We start from the raw sequence: 16198 nt of genomic DNA, 5'->3' as shown, positions 1-16198 counted from the left end.
ATATAAAATAATATATAAACGAAACTATAATTCAGTGCAAAGTTACTCAGATTCATTTTGGAGGAAAAAGTTATCACTTCTTTGGAGGTTATACAATTTCTAATCTGAAAAGGGTAATAAGTGTAGTTTCTATCCATGCGGTTTCCGCGAGAGGAGTGGGCGGCAAAAGACGAAACCGCAGATCTATTTCACCTCGACATCCGTCAAGTCCCGCCTGGTCGAGTCGAAGAGGACCGTCGTGTCTCATGTTCCTTAAACCGTATCAGAACCGGAATAGGTCACTGCGTTTATCTGCGTAAAAAATGGGGCTGGACTGACGCAGAGAAATGCGACTGCGTGCAACCCTAAACAAACTGTATACCACATGGTTATTCGAATGCCCCATAACCAAGTATAACGGGTCACCCATAGATTTCAAAGACCTCACGAGCGACGCTATCGACTACTTACGGAATGATAAATTTACATTATGAATTGTATTTAAATACTAAAATATAGTGCAAACTTGCCATACGATACGATCAAGATCATACGATAAAGATGGATTCTAAAAAACCTATAAAGGGAAGATTCCGTGCAAATTATATTTGGGAATGACTTTAAGTAATCTAAATTTAAACGCAGGTACTGGGGAGTCCGGTCACGAACCCATCGTAATATTGTAACTCTAGTTACTCTGATTCGGTGCAAAATTTAAATTGCAGAGACAATCTCTACAATCTAGGTGATTTACTTAATCCGGCCCTGGTAGAAAAATGTATTACGGCGCTTTGAGGTTTAAATTTAATCGGAGCTGTAATTATAATCGGTTTTAACATTGTAACCTTAAGTTATGAGTTTGTTGATTGTAGATGCTCCTAGGACCTGTAATTCAATGGGTACTCGTGAAGCCTAAACATGAAACTTTAACCAACGCGATTAAATTTATCACAAGGTAATATCAATTTTCAGCACATTAATTATCATCGTTAGTACAACGGTTGGTTTCATTTTCAAAAAGAAAATGTAGTACTAGTCTTGTCACGATTGCATACTTACTATCCGTTTTTTAAAACGAATATGTGGGTTGCTCTTTTTGCGTCACTCCCGCATTTAAATGTCGGATGTCAGCCACGATAAAAACGCAATTGTTAGGACCGAGAGTGAGTTTAGTCTAGTACTATCCGTTAACGACTCTGTTAAAAATAATCTTAAGGTATATTAGATATATTTTGATGACCGGTTTGGCCTAGTGGGTAGTGACCGTGCCTACGAAGCTGATGGTCCCGGGTTCAAATCCTGGTAAGGGCATTTATTCGTGTGATGAGCATGGATATTTGTTCCTGAGTCATGGGTGTTTTCTATGTATTTAAGTATTTATAAATATTTATATATTATATATATCGTTGTCTACATAAGTACCCTCAACACAAGCCTTATTGAGCTTACTGTGGGACTTAGTCAATTTGTGTAATAATGTCCTATAATATTTATTATTATTTATTTATTAGAAGATCAAGAATTGCAATTCGCCATTCTGTCGGTATCTTCCCTGGTTATTAGATCTCATCTGGTTCTATCTCATCTAGCTATTTAGTATGCGCCACAGATCACCGCCGGGACAGGGACAGCGCTCGCAGTCGTAACTCACGGGCCGTCTCTGCCTTGATTGATGTACTCTGTGTCACTTAATTGCCTGAAAATGCATTTATTTTGGATTGGAATTGTCACATATTACCTATAAATTTAAAGGCTTGTTTTATAGGTTGCCGGATTAAATCGGATATTTGGATGTTGTATCTACTCGGTGATTAGGTATTTATTTCACATTAGGGACACAATTAAAATATATTTTTGGCTGTCCTTCTCATTTACGGAACAATCGAGTCCCGGCCATTTGGGAGTGAAGTACGAAGACGAAGCCAAAATAAAGAGGCCTTTTTGACACTTAGGTAAAATGTACCTAAGGGGTACACCGAGCAGATGCTGCCCTGCTCATGTCATGGGACGCACGCAGACTATTGAGAATTTATGGAATCTAAAATGTACTAGGCTGTTGGGTGAAAGCAATCGACTAAATACTAGGCTATAGGATACAAAACCGGAGGCCAAACAGAGAACGAGACATCCAATTTTATTTCTGGTACAGAGCCATTTCAAAAAGCGACGTCTATGATGGCCCAAGGTCAATATCGACACAGAGGGCTGGGGGTAGAGATTTGTTTTTGGATTTTAAACAGATACCTAGCCAACTGGCCACTTAGGTATGCTTTCACATCTATCCTCGATAACGCAGTTCTCGCAACTCCAATCTGGAAGGCTGGCTAAGGCAGGCAAGAGGCAGTGCCCTGTACCACCACCACCCACCACCGGGTGACAAAGCTCCCCAGAAGTGCTCTGGTGCGTGAGGTCGCTACTCTTTATCAGCTCGCAAAAACTACCCTACGTTGACTGACTGTACTAGTAAAGACTGTACCAGCAGGTCGTTACACTACCTATCTCACACACTAAAAATAATTGTTATTGGATATTATCAGCACAATTTGGTAATAATATTTACACGGGTTTTAATTGGACTCAAACTCTTTTAAAAAGTTAAGACAAGTCGCACCATTTAGGTAAACCTCTGGAAGTGAATCAATTTAAAGGCGTGAAATATTTCAAATTACTTTATCGGTCTGAATTATTTTGGTTAACCGCCAATTGAGCTAACTTTGTGTATTACTCCTTTGACGCAACTCAAAGGGTACCAGAAAACGGAAATATTTATATTTAATATTTATTTTCGCAATTAATTCTAATTAAAACTTTTGACATATAATACCACGCGGGTTTGATATTATGTCAAACGTCGAAAAGCAATAAACAGATTGGCGCTGCGTGGTTGAAGAATTTTGCTTATAGACGCATCCGGATTTTGTAAAAACAATACGAGTATATGTAATACGATAACGAGTACGATATGTACGTAATTACATTGCTCAGCTCACGATTGAGTTCCCTATTTGCAATTTCCTCCCGGTTCTTCATTCTCATAGCTTGATTACTTTATACATACAATTAATCTTGGTAAAAAAACACTGCGTTCGTCACGCGACAAATCTGGGACACATTATCCCATCAAAAACCATACATGTAAAGAGATGCGGGTCTCGTATCGTTTTTATGTATTCGTTTAAAAAGGTGTCTAACTCACCTCGCCATCATCGTGTGGTCTGCCAGATCCTCATTTTGAGCTGGGCTGCCACTCAGTGGCGATCTTGGCCCACGGCTCACGCGGCATATGGCAGAATGACCAGCCCAGTATTGACACAGTGCATTACGTTTATTTTCGATTATATTTATTTTTGATATTTACTTTTTATAGAAATGTACTAGTTCCACACAGACGAAGTCACAGGCATTAATTTGTAAATAAATGTTATAAAACTTATAACTGAATACATTACATAAATGTGGCTAAAGCTGGTAAAGATTTATCGAAGTTGCTTTAAAACAATATTTCTTCTCCCAATTTAAACGAATTAAAATCGATGCTTTAATCAGGGTCGCAATCAAGTCGAGTGACGTGGGCAAATAAATCCACCGCCGTCACGTCGCCATCAATATGTTTTCGGAATAGCCGCCCATCCATCGAGATACTAACAGGCCAATTCGAACGTGCACCTGATAGTGTAGACAAAAAATTTGTTCACTAATGTTTAACCAAAACAATGTTGGCAAATTTTCATTTTACAAAAAACGTTTCACCATAGTATTATTTGGCAAATATGTTATTCCGCAAATGTATCATTTTACAAAAAGTCACTTGACAAATAATCATTTAGTAAATAATACATTATTACAATATGTCAAAATACAAAGTATCAATTTTATATTTTTCATGTCACCTAGTAATATGTTTAGCAAATTTATACATTCACCAAATGTCATGTAACACACTGTTATTTGATAAAAACGTCAGTGTTGAAGGTACTATTCTGCATGGTTGCAATTTTCATTTGGGCAAGATTATTTTGAGGTAAGTTACTTAGTTGCAAGACAAGCAAGCAATCGTTGCTTACATTTTTCGCGTTGTTAAAAAAAAAATAACCTCGTAGCCTAACCTAACCTATCCGAGTCGGATTGCGATTATTCAGAGGTAAAATTATTAAAATCGCTGTCAGTTCATTTAAAATTACAATAATGATGATTGAAGTGTGTAAAATGTATAATTAAAATATATGATTTGTTTCAAAATTAAATGTTTCAATTCGATCCATAATATAAATGATTAGTACAGAAACACATGTCAAATAATACATTATAGCAAACATTTTTTGACCAATGAAAGATTTATTTGTTAACTTTGTTGGTAAATAATCATTTGTCAAAAAGATCTGTTATGAAATGAAATTTTATTAGTTAATTATTTGGTAATAAGAATAATTTGTCAAAAATATTGTTGTAAAAAAATGATTTGCTAAAATATAATTTTGCCAGTAGTTGGTTGCCAAGTGTCAATTTGCTAAACATCTTTTGGCCAAACGACAGGACACCAAAAAAATTCAACACGGCTCTCCTTCTTGATGCGACTGGCAAATCATATTACTTTATGGAAACCTGGTGTTTTACCTAATTTGACCCCCTAATTTGAATTTGAATCCGAATTAGCCGCTTGCCCGATCGAGATCTTGACCGGAAGTGAGATATTCAAGATGGCGGCCAATATTGATGGCATTTGCGGCAAGGTTTGACTGTCAGTACATAAACCATTGCCATATGATACATGTACTGACAGGCAAGCCAATATACTGTATGTAGAAATAGTATGCTATGTTCTGTGTTTACTAACCTTAGTTGTAGGAAGACTAATTAATTATTTATTTCTTATTGCTACTAACACATGTATCAATGTTAAATTTTAAATGTATATTAATGTTATGATTTAAATGTATAATTATGAAACTGCTCTGAAATAAAGAATATGATTGATTGATTGATTGATTGAATATTACCCAACATAGCGACCTTAATGAGTTCCTTGTAAGGAGACTCATATTTTTTTGATATCTCTTATAATAAAAAAATATTGCAAGAAATAACAGTAATAATAACACGTTTTTTATGCAAGTTTGGTTCAAAATATACATCCCTTTAAAGATAGAAAAATCGTCGTATGCGTCGCACCGAAATTCAAAATCCCCGTAATATGGCATCGTTGCAACACAAAATGGACTCGAAGGGCTTTGTGCAAAGTTTCATTACAATCGAACACGTAGTTTTAAAATGAAAACGACACTACATTTGTATGGGAAGGTAAAATTCGGCTGAGACTCGATAAAATTCATACTTGCAAATGAATGCGTTTTGGAATGTAATACCATCGCGGTACCTGTCGGATTAGCCTCTCGTACTCGTACTTAAACAAGTGATTGCGATTGGGTAATAATATGACCAATCACAATTCCTGCCGAGGTACTTTGGAACTCGAACGCAGTGAGAGCGCCAATAGTCCAAAGCTAAAATGATGCCTTTCACCCGAGTTAAACACTCTACTTTTCATTTTGAACACGAGGAAAGTATATTAACACATGTATTTTACATGTGTTAATATATTTTTAATAGCATTTCTTGAGGGTATTTACATTAACCATTTAGGTAAAAGTATCGTTACTTGTATTTAAGGAATCGTGAATTAGATATCAGAATGGCAATTGTATAAAAAATTCATTTAAAAGTAAATTTCATTTGCTTATCGTAAAACAAGAAAATAATAATCGTAGGTACAGTCAGCATCGAAAGTAGCGGATCAAACAAGGTTTCAAAAGTATCTACCATTCTGTAACAGCTTAAACAAAATGTGGTGGTTCTATACGAAGAACAATTGAGACGTTAAAAGGTATTACTTTTGAACGTAAATTTTTCAGATTTATCAATATTTGGAAAAGTTATCCGGGATATCACATACTTTTGGCGCGTTGTTTCATCCGCTACTATTGATGCTGACCCTACTTGGAAACCAAAATGCTCAAGTGCAGAAACGTATCACATTCTGCACACTTTAGAATAAGAACGACCCTCTTATTTTCTTTCGTTCAGAGCATGAAAAATAAAAACTGTTATACAACACAGCAGTTTTTTCTGCCATAAAATCTTGGCTTTAAAAGTTTTATGCGTCGCGTGTTCGCTTAATTGTGTTAAGAAGTGCCAAACAAATTAAATAGGTACTTACCTACCTACCGTGATGAGTTACCCAGGAGACCAATTCGCACTATCATTTTGATAGGAAGGTATCTAAATGATGTCATTTAGTTATTATTCGCTTTTGCGTTTTGGTCGTGCTAATACATGTACGAACAAGTATGACACGCGCGCGCGAATGATATCAAAATCATATAATTTAGAAATCAAAGGATACGTCCGAATTGGCCTCCTGTATTGTATACAATTATACATTCACGAGCAAAGAAATGGAATCACTCCACATGTTTGGCTTCTCCGCTCAATAACTTTTCCAATTTTCATACAATCCGAAGAAAATTACCTATATCAAATCAAAGCTAATAAGAAGAACCTATTATAAAACACTTTCATTTTAGATTTGGCGACTGTAATTTTTCCCAGCATTTTTAAGTCTATTCTTATAAAACAAGGATGGAAAAGAGATGACAGCTCCTTAATTTTTTGTCAGATGGTTGAAGTAGAAAGTATAGTTTTCATTTGTTAACTTTTCAGTTATGCCAGTTGAATAAGGAGAGAGAGAGTTGTAAGTATACAATAGTTACATAATGAGATTAAGTCTTAAAATCTCCTACCTTAAGGGCACTCGGCAATTGAAAAGCTTTCATTATAATACGGTTGTACAAAATGATATTATTGTATTTTTAACATTGAAGAAAGGGTAACTGAGTGTAGCAGTATCTGCAATTGATAAAAACAGTAATTTAAATAAACAATCTTGGGAGTTATTTTACTTTCTTTTAAAGGTAAAATTTATTCAATCCCCAAACAGTAACGAAGAAAATGTAAAAAACGTGTTATCTGCATACGTGTTCGGGACACATTACAAATGAGCCGGCACCTGAACCTCGGTCTAGAGACGGCCTTACGATTGTCGATAGCTTTAAATTTTTGACTTTGGATATTCCGGGATATCAAAATCACGTTATAACTAGGATTTGTTTGTTATCCATTTGCATTGTAGGAAGAAGGAAACGCCTTGTTTTAGATAGCCCTTCTGTACACTTAATGAATCGTTTAAAAAATCTATAAAATTAATTTTTAATTTAATATAACAACTTTCGACGACCGGTTTGGCCTAGTGGGTAGTGACCCTGCCTACGAAGCTGATGGTCCCGGGTTCAAATCCTGGTAAGGGCATTTATTTGTGTGATGAGCATGGATATTTGTTCCTGAGTCATGGGCGTTTTCTATATATTTAAGTATTTATATATTATATATATCGTTGTCTAAGTACCCTCAACACAATCCTTATTGAGCTTACTGTGGGACTTAGTCAATTTGTGTAATAATGTCCTATAATATTAAAAAAAAAAAACTAAACAGATTTTCGGCCATTTTAAATTTGTGATGATGTTTATGTATAAAGATATTCAGAAACGTTGGACATACATTTTCTAACAAACTGCTGTAGTAGATAATTTCAAACTACTGTAAAAAAATCTAACCTATTTTAACTAGCAGTTACGTATAAGATTTTATTTACGAATACTACGGAGGTTAATCTAGATATTTCACATCACAATATTCAATGGTGTGTCAATCTTTCAAATTCGTTTACTATTCGTTGTGTTTTTTCGCAAGTTTGACCTGCTCAAAGAACCACTTTGGCCGTACCTTAGTTTTCGATAACTATAACATACATATTACCATCGACCTTTTCCCATCTCTCACGGCGCCGTGTCACGCTTAAGGTGTCTTTGTTCCAAAAAGCGGATTAATCTTCGAGCGACCGATAACACGTTGCTACGCGATCCCCGGAAAGATTCTTTAATATATATTTCATATAATACTCGGGATGGCTTTATTTACGTGACACAGAAGATTAATAATTTGGCCTCAATAGAGTATGTTCTTAAGTAAGGAATGGGAAGAATAGTGGAAAATTCACATCGTTTTGACTATGTTTAAAAGTGTAGTGATTAATGAATGTAACTAGATGAAAATAATGTAATTGCTTATGTATGTATGTATTATGTATGTAATGTATAACTTAACAAATATTTATTATTTGCTTGCGGGCGGTAAATCGTCGGTTTAGTAGTAGATCCTTAAAACTCAACAGCAAAAAGTACCTTCTTTTTAATAATATTGTACCTAGGTACTAATTTAATTGAACTGAATTATTGGTGTTTGCTACGAATAATCGTATGCAAAAAACACAAATTAAATCTGTATTCGCAGGTAGAGCCACTCTCTTAAAATGGTTCTTTTGTTTCTGCACGAAGAGACATTGAGAAGGTGCACTGTTTATTGCATGTCGAGCGCTTGTTCATGTATTTTCCGGGTCCATATTCATAGTAAGGTCGTAAATTTAATAGCAGAACCCACTACCGAAAATGGTGTTTTTCTAAATTAATATATATTTTTCACTACACCAACTGGTAAGAGCCGTATTGATTGTTAAAAAACTAATCAATTCAATTTTGAGTTGTTTTCTTATTTTGCTGCTGGTAAAATTGACTTTTATATGATGATTTAGAATGATACATGTTTTATGACGTTCATTTGATTTTATTTTATTGGTATTTCATAATTAGTATTATCCTCGCGTTGGTGTGGTGAAAAATGCTGTGTTTCACTCGAAGGCAGTTTGTTTAACCCTCGTGCCTTGAAATTGAAACCCTCGCAACTGTTAAACAATTGTTAATAATGAAATAATACTCAAAGCCCTGAGCGAGTCATATTTATTTCAAAACTGCTACTCCTACTATTTATTAATAGCAAAAGCCTAAAGCGCAATTATTTCTCAACTACTTACGCCAAGATGTCATTTGACAGTAAAATCAAATAAGGGATACTTAATTAATGTTAATTTAGAATAAGGAAAACCATTGTGCAGGTATAATATTTATTAACACATTATCAAAATCATATGCACGTTTATTAAACTATAAATTACGTAATCACGATTATAGAAACCATAATGCACAATAATAGTTAAATCTAGAAAACCTAGCTTCCTAAATGATAAGTACTAAATACTAGAATACCTAGGTATTCTAGTATTACTGGCAATATTAAATAACGATTTAAATTACAACTGAATTGTTAAGCAAAGACGACTTTAACTGAATTTAAATAATTAATCTTAACTTTCATAACCCTATTCAAAGTAGAACACTATTAACAGCATAGTACAATTTGCAACGTCTATAGAGCTATAGTCACTATCACTATAGTTTAACGGTTAAATACAAAACGTTAGAATTTAAATTAAAGCTTGATATTAACCACAAACGCGACCGCTATTTAAATACAATGAAGAAAGCAACCAAAAGCCGTTAGACACTAATTGTAAAATCAACAAACAGCTAAATCTACCAAAAACACAGGTAATAGCAGGCAATTACTAAATCTAGTACTTATCTTTTAGCACTATCCAACAACCAATTTACAGTTGTTTTCGCTACCAAAGTTCCAAGCGTAATGGCCGCGTCGGTCTAAATTTTCAAACGGCTGGATAACGAACTCCCCTCCAATAATCTGGTTACAGTTGCCTCGGCTAATCACGTTGCGAGGTTCCAGTGGCGTGATTGGTACGAACGTCGCTGATTGGTCCGTTTGGTAGGAATGCTGGCGCCATAGTTGCGACAAGCGAGTGCCCTCTTGCGGCCATGATAGAAACGGAGTGGTGTGACGTGTTGATGGCAGTGACGTTGCTCCATCGACGCAACCGTTGCGCCATCTATTTGCTGCTCGAGAGACTTCTATGGCCGTTATTGACACTCGTCCATCCTGACGACTTTGCGACTCTGCAAAGGAAAGAAAAAGAAAACAAGGATTATCTGATTTTCATCACTAATAGAGATAGTATAAATTACCCAAGTAAAAACCATAATATGTCAATTTTGATTTGAATCTCATCCACTTTAATTTTCCATCAATTAATCCATTATAACCAATATCTATTTCCATTCTTAAACCATAGTCACTCCATTAATAGCCAACATTCATATCCAATAATAAACTATTCCATCCAACAAATATCTCAAATTTGTCTTTTAAACCAATAAATAACCATATAACCTCTTTCATATATTTTTGCTTGTTTCATAATTTATCCAAGTCCTTTATCCCAAATAAATAGAAATATCCAAGGCTAATTTATCCTTCCAGTAAATCAATTAACTCCTCTGTACTATCTACCTGACTATCATCAGAACTACTTTCTGTCACATCAGTCTCCCTCTGAAATCTCTTTATTGAATCCGAAGATACTAAAGCTTCAAACCGCTTATAGCCCTTCACTCCTTTAAGCGACGTAATTACGTACCTATCGTTACCTGCCACTTTTGTAATCTTATATGGTCCACTGAATTTTTCTTTCAGTTTCCGCCTCACGTTAATGTTTCTATCAGCCGCGCCTTTCCACAGTACTAAATCATTTACCTTGTACTTCGTTGGTCGTTTCCGCTTTGCATTAAAATGTTTTTGCATGACCTCTGCCGTTCTTTTAAGATTACCTGATGCAGTGCACCGAGTTTGCTCCGCAGTTTGTTCGTCGTCGAAGGAATTTCCTGCTATTGCTTGATATCTGCTACGGCTTGCGCTAAACATTAGTTTGAAAGGAGTAAATCCAGTAGATGAACTATGTAAATTGTTCATACCCCAAGTCACCTCAGACAGCTTCATATCCCAGTCTCTCTCGTTTTCCACGCTGGTATTTAATGAGTCTAATAATGTACGGTTATACCTTTCAACCTGACCGTTAGCACGAGGGCACGCTACTGCGTTAATGATATGTTTGATAAAGTTTTCTAAACAGAATTGTTTGAAACTTTTGCTCTTAAAACAGGAACCACTGTCGGATATTATTCGTTTCGGATATCCAAACGAACAAAATATATTAGATAGAGAACTTATTACCTCTCGAGCCCTCGTGGTTTTCACAGGAACTGCCCAAGTGAATTTTGTGAAGGAATCGACAACCATTAGCAAATAACAGTTACCTGCACGGCTCTTGCAGAACGGTCCCAGATGATCAATGTGCACTGTATGAAGTGGCTCTGCTATCTTCTCAATCGGGTGAAGTTCACCCTCAGCTCGCCCATACTGACTCCTCTTGTACAGACAATCTAGACAGGCGTTTACATACTTACGTATAAATCTAGTCATACTAGGGAACCAAAAGGTGTCCTTGATAATCTGTTCACAGCGTTTTAACCCGGGGTGTCCAATACAGTCGTGAAATTTTCGTAACACATTCCACCTCCCGTACTTAGGTACAACCAATCTTTCCTTACCACCTGCAATAACTCTATACAACCGCTCTTCTTTTAACTTATAATTGTTTTTAATATCGGGTTCGGCCTCACCTGATTCCAGTTTGGTTTTGATGATACGAATCTTTTCATCCTGATTTTGAAGACAGACAATCCAATCGAAGACATCAATAGTGTTGATATCAATTACTTGCGGAGGCTCGACCGGACTTCTGCTGAGGGCGTCTACGTGACTATGGGACTTACCAGGTTTATGTTCTACTTCCATGTCGTATTCCTGAATAAGTAACCACCATCGTACTATTCTTGGAGTTAAATCCTTTTTCTGGAAAGTGTAACGCACTGCAGAGCAATCTGTGACCACTTTAAAATGGTTACCTACCAGGTAAATTCGGAACCGTCTTAAAGACTCCACGACTGCCAAGGTTTCGAGCTCGTAAGAATGATACATCGATTCTTCTTTGCTCGTTTTTCGACTAAAGTAGGATATGGGTTTTAAATTACCGTCTTGCTTTTGAAGTAGAATACCAGCTAATCCTCTGCTACTGGCATCTGTATGAACCTCGATATCGCCTTCTCGGCGAAAGAGAGAGAGAAGAGGACGAGTTGTTAATACCTTTTTCAACTCCTGGAAAGCTTTTTGTTGTTGTGGGCCCCACTCCCAGCCAACATTTTTCTGCAGCAACCTGTATAGATCATAAGCAATACCTGCATAGTTTTGGACAAACTTTCTGAAGTAACTGGTGAGCCCCAGGAACATACGCAGCTCATGAATGTTAGTCGGCTCCTTATACGCCAACACTGCGTCGATTTTTTTACTACCTGGTCTGATACCTTCCTCACAGATTTCATAGCCCAAGTAATCAATTTTTGTTTGCAAAAAGAAGCATTTCTCCAGATTCAAAGTCAACCCTGCATCTCTAATTATTTGCAATACTACCTTCAAAAGATCAAGACCTTCCTCTATGGAGTTTGTAGGGAGCAGCACATCATCAATATAAGGCAAAACCTTGTCATGGCGCAGAGTTGAGAATATACGATCCATTAACCGCTGGAAAACTGCAGGTGAATTCGCGAGGCCGAATGGCATCCGAAGGAATTCGTAATGCCCTTCAGGTGTTACAAAACCAGTTTTATGAATATCGTCTTTAGCTACCGGAATCTGATAAAACCCTTGAGACAAATCGAGGCTTGTAAAATATTTTTTTTCACCTAACTTTTCGATATGCTCCTCTATAACCGGCAAAGGATATTTGTCCTTCACTGTTATGCTGTTAAGTTTCCTAAAGTCTACACAAAGACGAAAATCTCCATTTTTCTTACGTACCAGGATAATTGGGCTCGCGTAATTGGAGGTGGATTCCCTAATGATTCCATTAGACAACATATCCTCAATCTTCTCCCTCATCACGGTCTTCTCAGAGTAAGATAACCTATAAGGCCTGTAACATACCGGCTTATCGGAATTTAGCTCAATGTTAAGTTCGATTTTGTTCGTAACTCCCAATTCACGCGTGTCCTCTGAAAAACAATCCGAAAATTCTTGCAAAATCTGACTCAATTTATTTAAAACCGATGGATCCTGAATCCCGCATTTAATCTTACTAACGTCTACTTTCATTATCGAATTTACCAATACATCTGTTCCTCGAGGAGCAGACACGGATGTTTCTTCCACTACATACCCTCTAACTAGCAGTTGCCCCTTTTTAAAAGCCAAAGGATTCGTACCCTGATTTATAACAAAGACAGAATTAACTGGAGCACAGTAAAGAGAAGAGGGAATGCTGTACTCTACATCATTAAACCTACAAGAGCGAGTATCCACAAACAATACAGTGGAATCTTGAAGAATTTCGTTACTATCAGTCTCCACAAATTGAGCCGTATTAGCAGGAATAACCGTATCTGAAGAACAGACCAATCTTACCTTTGAAACCTCTGCATCTGCACAAATCGAACTTATATGGACTATCTCCTCGTTGGCAGGCTCCTGCTTACTCCTCTCGAAGGTAACCGTTGATCCTTGAATAACTAACCTGTACAGACCATTATTAAGAACTGGCTGACCTACAAAGACATCGGCTCCTTTCAGGGGAATGTTGACCACCAATGCTTCAGATTTAACTTTAACCCCGTCGATAATAAACTCTACCGATACTTGATCACAACAACTGACTTGTGGCCCGTAAAGCCCATTAATAAACATGTTGCATGGTTGTAAATTGAGATTTAGTTTACGAGAGCATTCCAATGTAATCAGATTCCGTCGTGCCCCCGAGTCTAAATAGGCTCTTACCTGATGACCATTTAAACTGATGTTTTTATAATAGCAATCATTTACCTGGGAGTCAACAAGGTTCACCGAAGCCTTCCGGAAACACTGCTCTGTCTTGTGGTTCGTCTTCCCACAAACGTCACATTTAACAGCGTTGGGATTCTTCGGACACGACCGCACGACGTGACCTGCTTCCTTGCATAAAAAACAGGTTACAGATGGTTTGTTTGATGATGATATAGACTTCTGTTCTCCTGCGATCACTTCCTTTGATGTACCAGGAGCGTTAAAATCTCTGCCACGCGTTGAATATTGTCGGTTTGGAGGTCCCTTTTTCTCATCGTTCATGCACAAGAACTGAGAATATAACTCACCAGGGGTTCTGTAGTTACCTGCTCTTGCCGAGGTCTTTAAGTGAAATGGTAGCCCTTCGATCAAACAAGACACAGCCTTATCACCAGTGATTTCGCATTTAGTTAACATGCTACATTTAGAGTAAAAATAGTGTGTCATTGTCTCACCAAACAATTTCTTTCTATAGATCATTTCCTTAAGAGCTTCCGCATAATCCATGTTTTGAGGAAAAGCTTCAAGAATTCGCTCCTTCCATTCAAACCATGTCATTTCGTAGCTCCGTAAAGCATTATGCCACATCTTTGCTAAACCCGACAGGCGAGACTGCATATAATAGCTTTTAACACTATCAGACCAACCGTGAATTGCGCCCAGTTGTTCAATTTTGTTGAGCCATTGTTGCGCTGGTAGCTCCGACTTCTCAGGATCAAACTCCGGGATAATGTCAGGTTTCACCATAACACCATAATAATTTGGATTGATCCTACCAGGTTCATCCAGCGCAGCAGGCGGCTCGCGATCCACAGATTCTCGCGGCCGCCAAGGAGCCCAACGCCTCGGTGTACGCTCACGGCTGCGCCTGCGGCTACTGCTGCTGCGTTCTCGTCGTTCCAGTCGCGTGTTGTCCCACCGCACCGGGCTACGGGACCTGCTCCTACTATGTGAATCCATATCCCACTTCTGAAAATGTTAAACAATTGTTAATAATGAAATAATACTCAAAGCCCTGAGCGAGTCATATTTATTTCAAAACTGCTACTCCTACTATTTATTAATAGCAAAAGCCTAAAGCGCAATTATTTCTCAACTACTTACGCCAAGATGTCATTTGACAGTAAAATCAAATAAGGGATACTTAATTAATGTTAATTTAGAATAAGGAAAACCATTGTGCAGGTATAATATTTATTAACACATTATCAAAATCATATGCACGTTTATTAAACTATAAATTACGTAATCACGATTATAGAAACCATAATGCACAATAATAGTTAAATCTAGAAAACCTAGCTTCCTAAATGATAAGTACTAAATACTAGAATACCTAGGTATTCTAGTATTACTGGCAATATTAAATAACGATTTAAATTACAACTGAATTGTTAAGCAAAGACGACTTTAACTGAATTTAAATAATTAATCTTAACTTTCATAACCTTATTCAAAGTAGAACACTATTAACAGCATAGTACAATTTGCAACGTCTATAGAGCTATAGTCACTATCACTATAGTTTAACGGTTAAATACAAAACGTTAGAATTTAAATTAAAGCTTGATATTAACCACAAACGCGACCGCTATTTAAATACAATGAAGAAAGCAACCAAAAGCCGTTAGACACTAATTGTAAAATCAACAAACAGCTAAATCTACCAAAAACACAGGTAATAGCAGGCAATTACTAAATCTAGTACTTATCTTTTAGCACTATCCAACAACCAATTTACAGTTGTTTTCGCTACCAAAGTTCCAAGCGTAATGGCCGCGTCGGTCTAAATTTTCAAACGGCTGGATAACGAACTCCCCTCCAATAATCTGGTTACAGTTGCCTCGGCTAATCACGTTGCGAGGTTCCAGTGGCGTGATTGGTACGAACGTCGCTGATTGGTCCGTTTGGTAGGAATGCTGGCGCCATAGTTGCGACAAGCGAGTGCCCTCTTGCGGCCATGATAGAAACGGAGTGGTGTGACGTGTTGATGGCAGTGACGTTGCTCCATCGACGCAACCGTTGCGCCATCTATTTGCTGCTCGAGAGACTTCTATGGCCGTTATTGACACAACGCTCAAAATTACATTACGCTCGTGGTTTAATTTTGGTATCTTTCACTTGCTCGAGTATTAATATTGGCACGAGCGGTTAAACAACAACTTCGCCCCTTAAACAAATAACTATTTATTTACCTCAACATACAAAAGCAACGTTGTAGGTAGTGATTTTTTGTTTAAAATGTAGACATTTCTATTAGTCCTTAATATCTATAGTAAAGAAAAAAGTTTCTCTAAAATTTTACTTGGTGTCGGTATAAAAATAAAAACTAAATAACAAAAGTCACGACCGCACTATGAGTGCTCCCCATAGTTATGCAAGGAATTCCGGTAAGTGGGACCAAGCATTTTTCATTCCAGCAGAGGAC

The 16198-nt window shown here is 37.0% G+C and overlaps 1 protein-coding gene across 1 annotated transcript; it reads right to left on the bottom strand.

Annotated features, from left to right (window-relative positions):
• Window positions 1-9579: 9579 nt before the first annotated feature.
• On the bottom strand, window positions 9580-13745 carry LOC133516650 (uncharacterized). Its single transcript, XM_061849668.1, has 4 exons — window positions 11448-13745; window positions 11154-11279; window positions 10488-10877; window positions 9580-9956 (listed from the first exon to the last, which is right to left on the bottom strand). Exons 1-4 carry the CDS (start codon window positions 13633-13635, stop codon window positions 9580-9582), a joined length of 3081 nt encoding a protein of 1026 aa, XP_061705652.1. The 5' UTR covers window positions 13636-13745.
• Window positions 13746-16198: the final 2453 nt, after the last annotated feature.

This window comes from Cydia pomonella, chromosome 3, assembly GCF_033807575.1.
Source record: "Cydia pomonella isolate Wapato2018A chromosome 3, ilCydPomo1, whole genome shotgun sequence".
Classification (NCBI taxonomy): Eukaryota; Metazoa; Arthropoda; class Insecta; order Lepidoptera; family Tortricidae; genus Cydia; species Cydia pomonella.
This window is presented reverse-complemented; position numbering and strand designations above follow the sequence as displayed.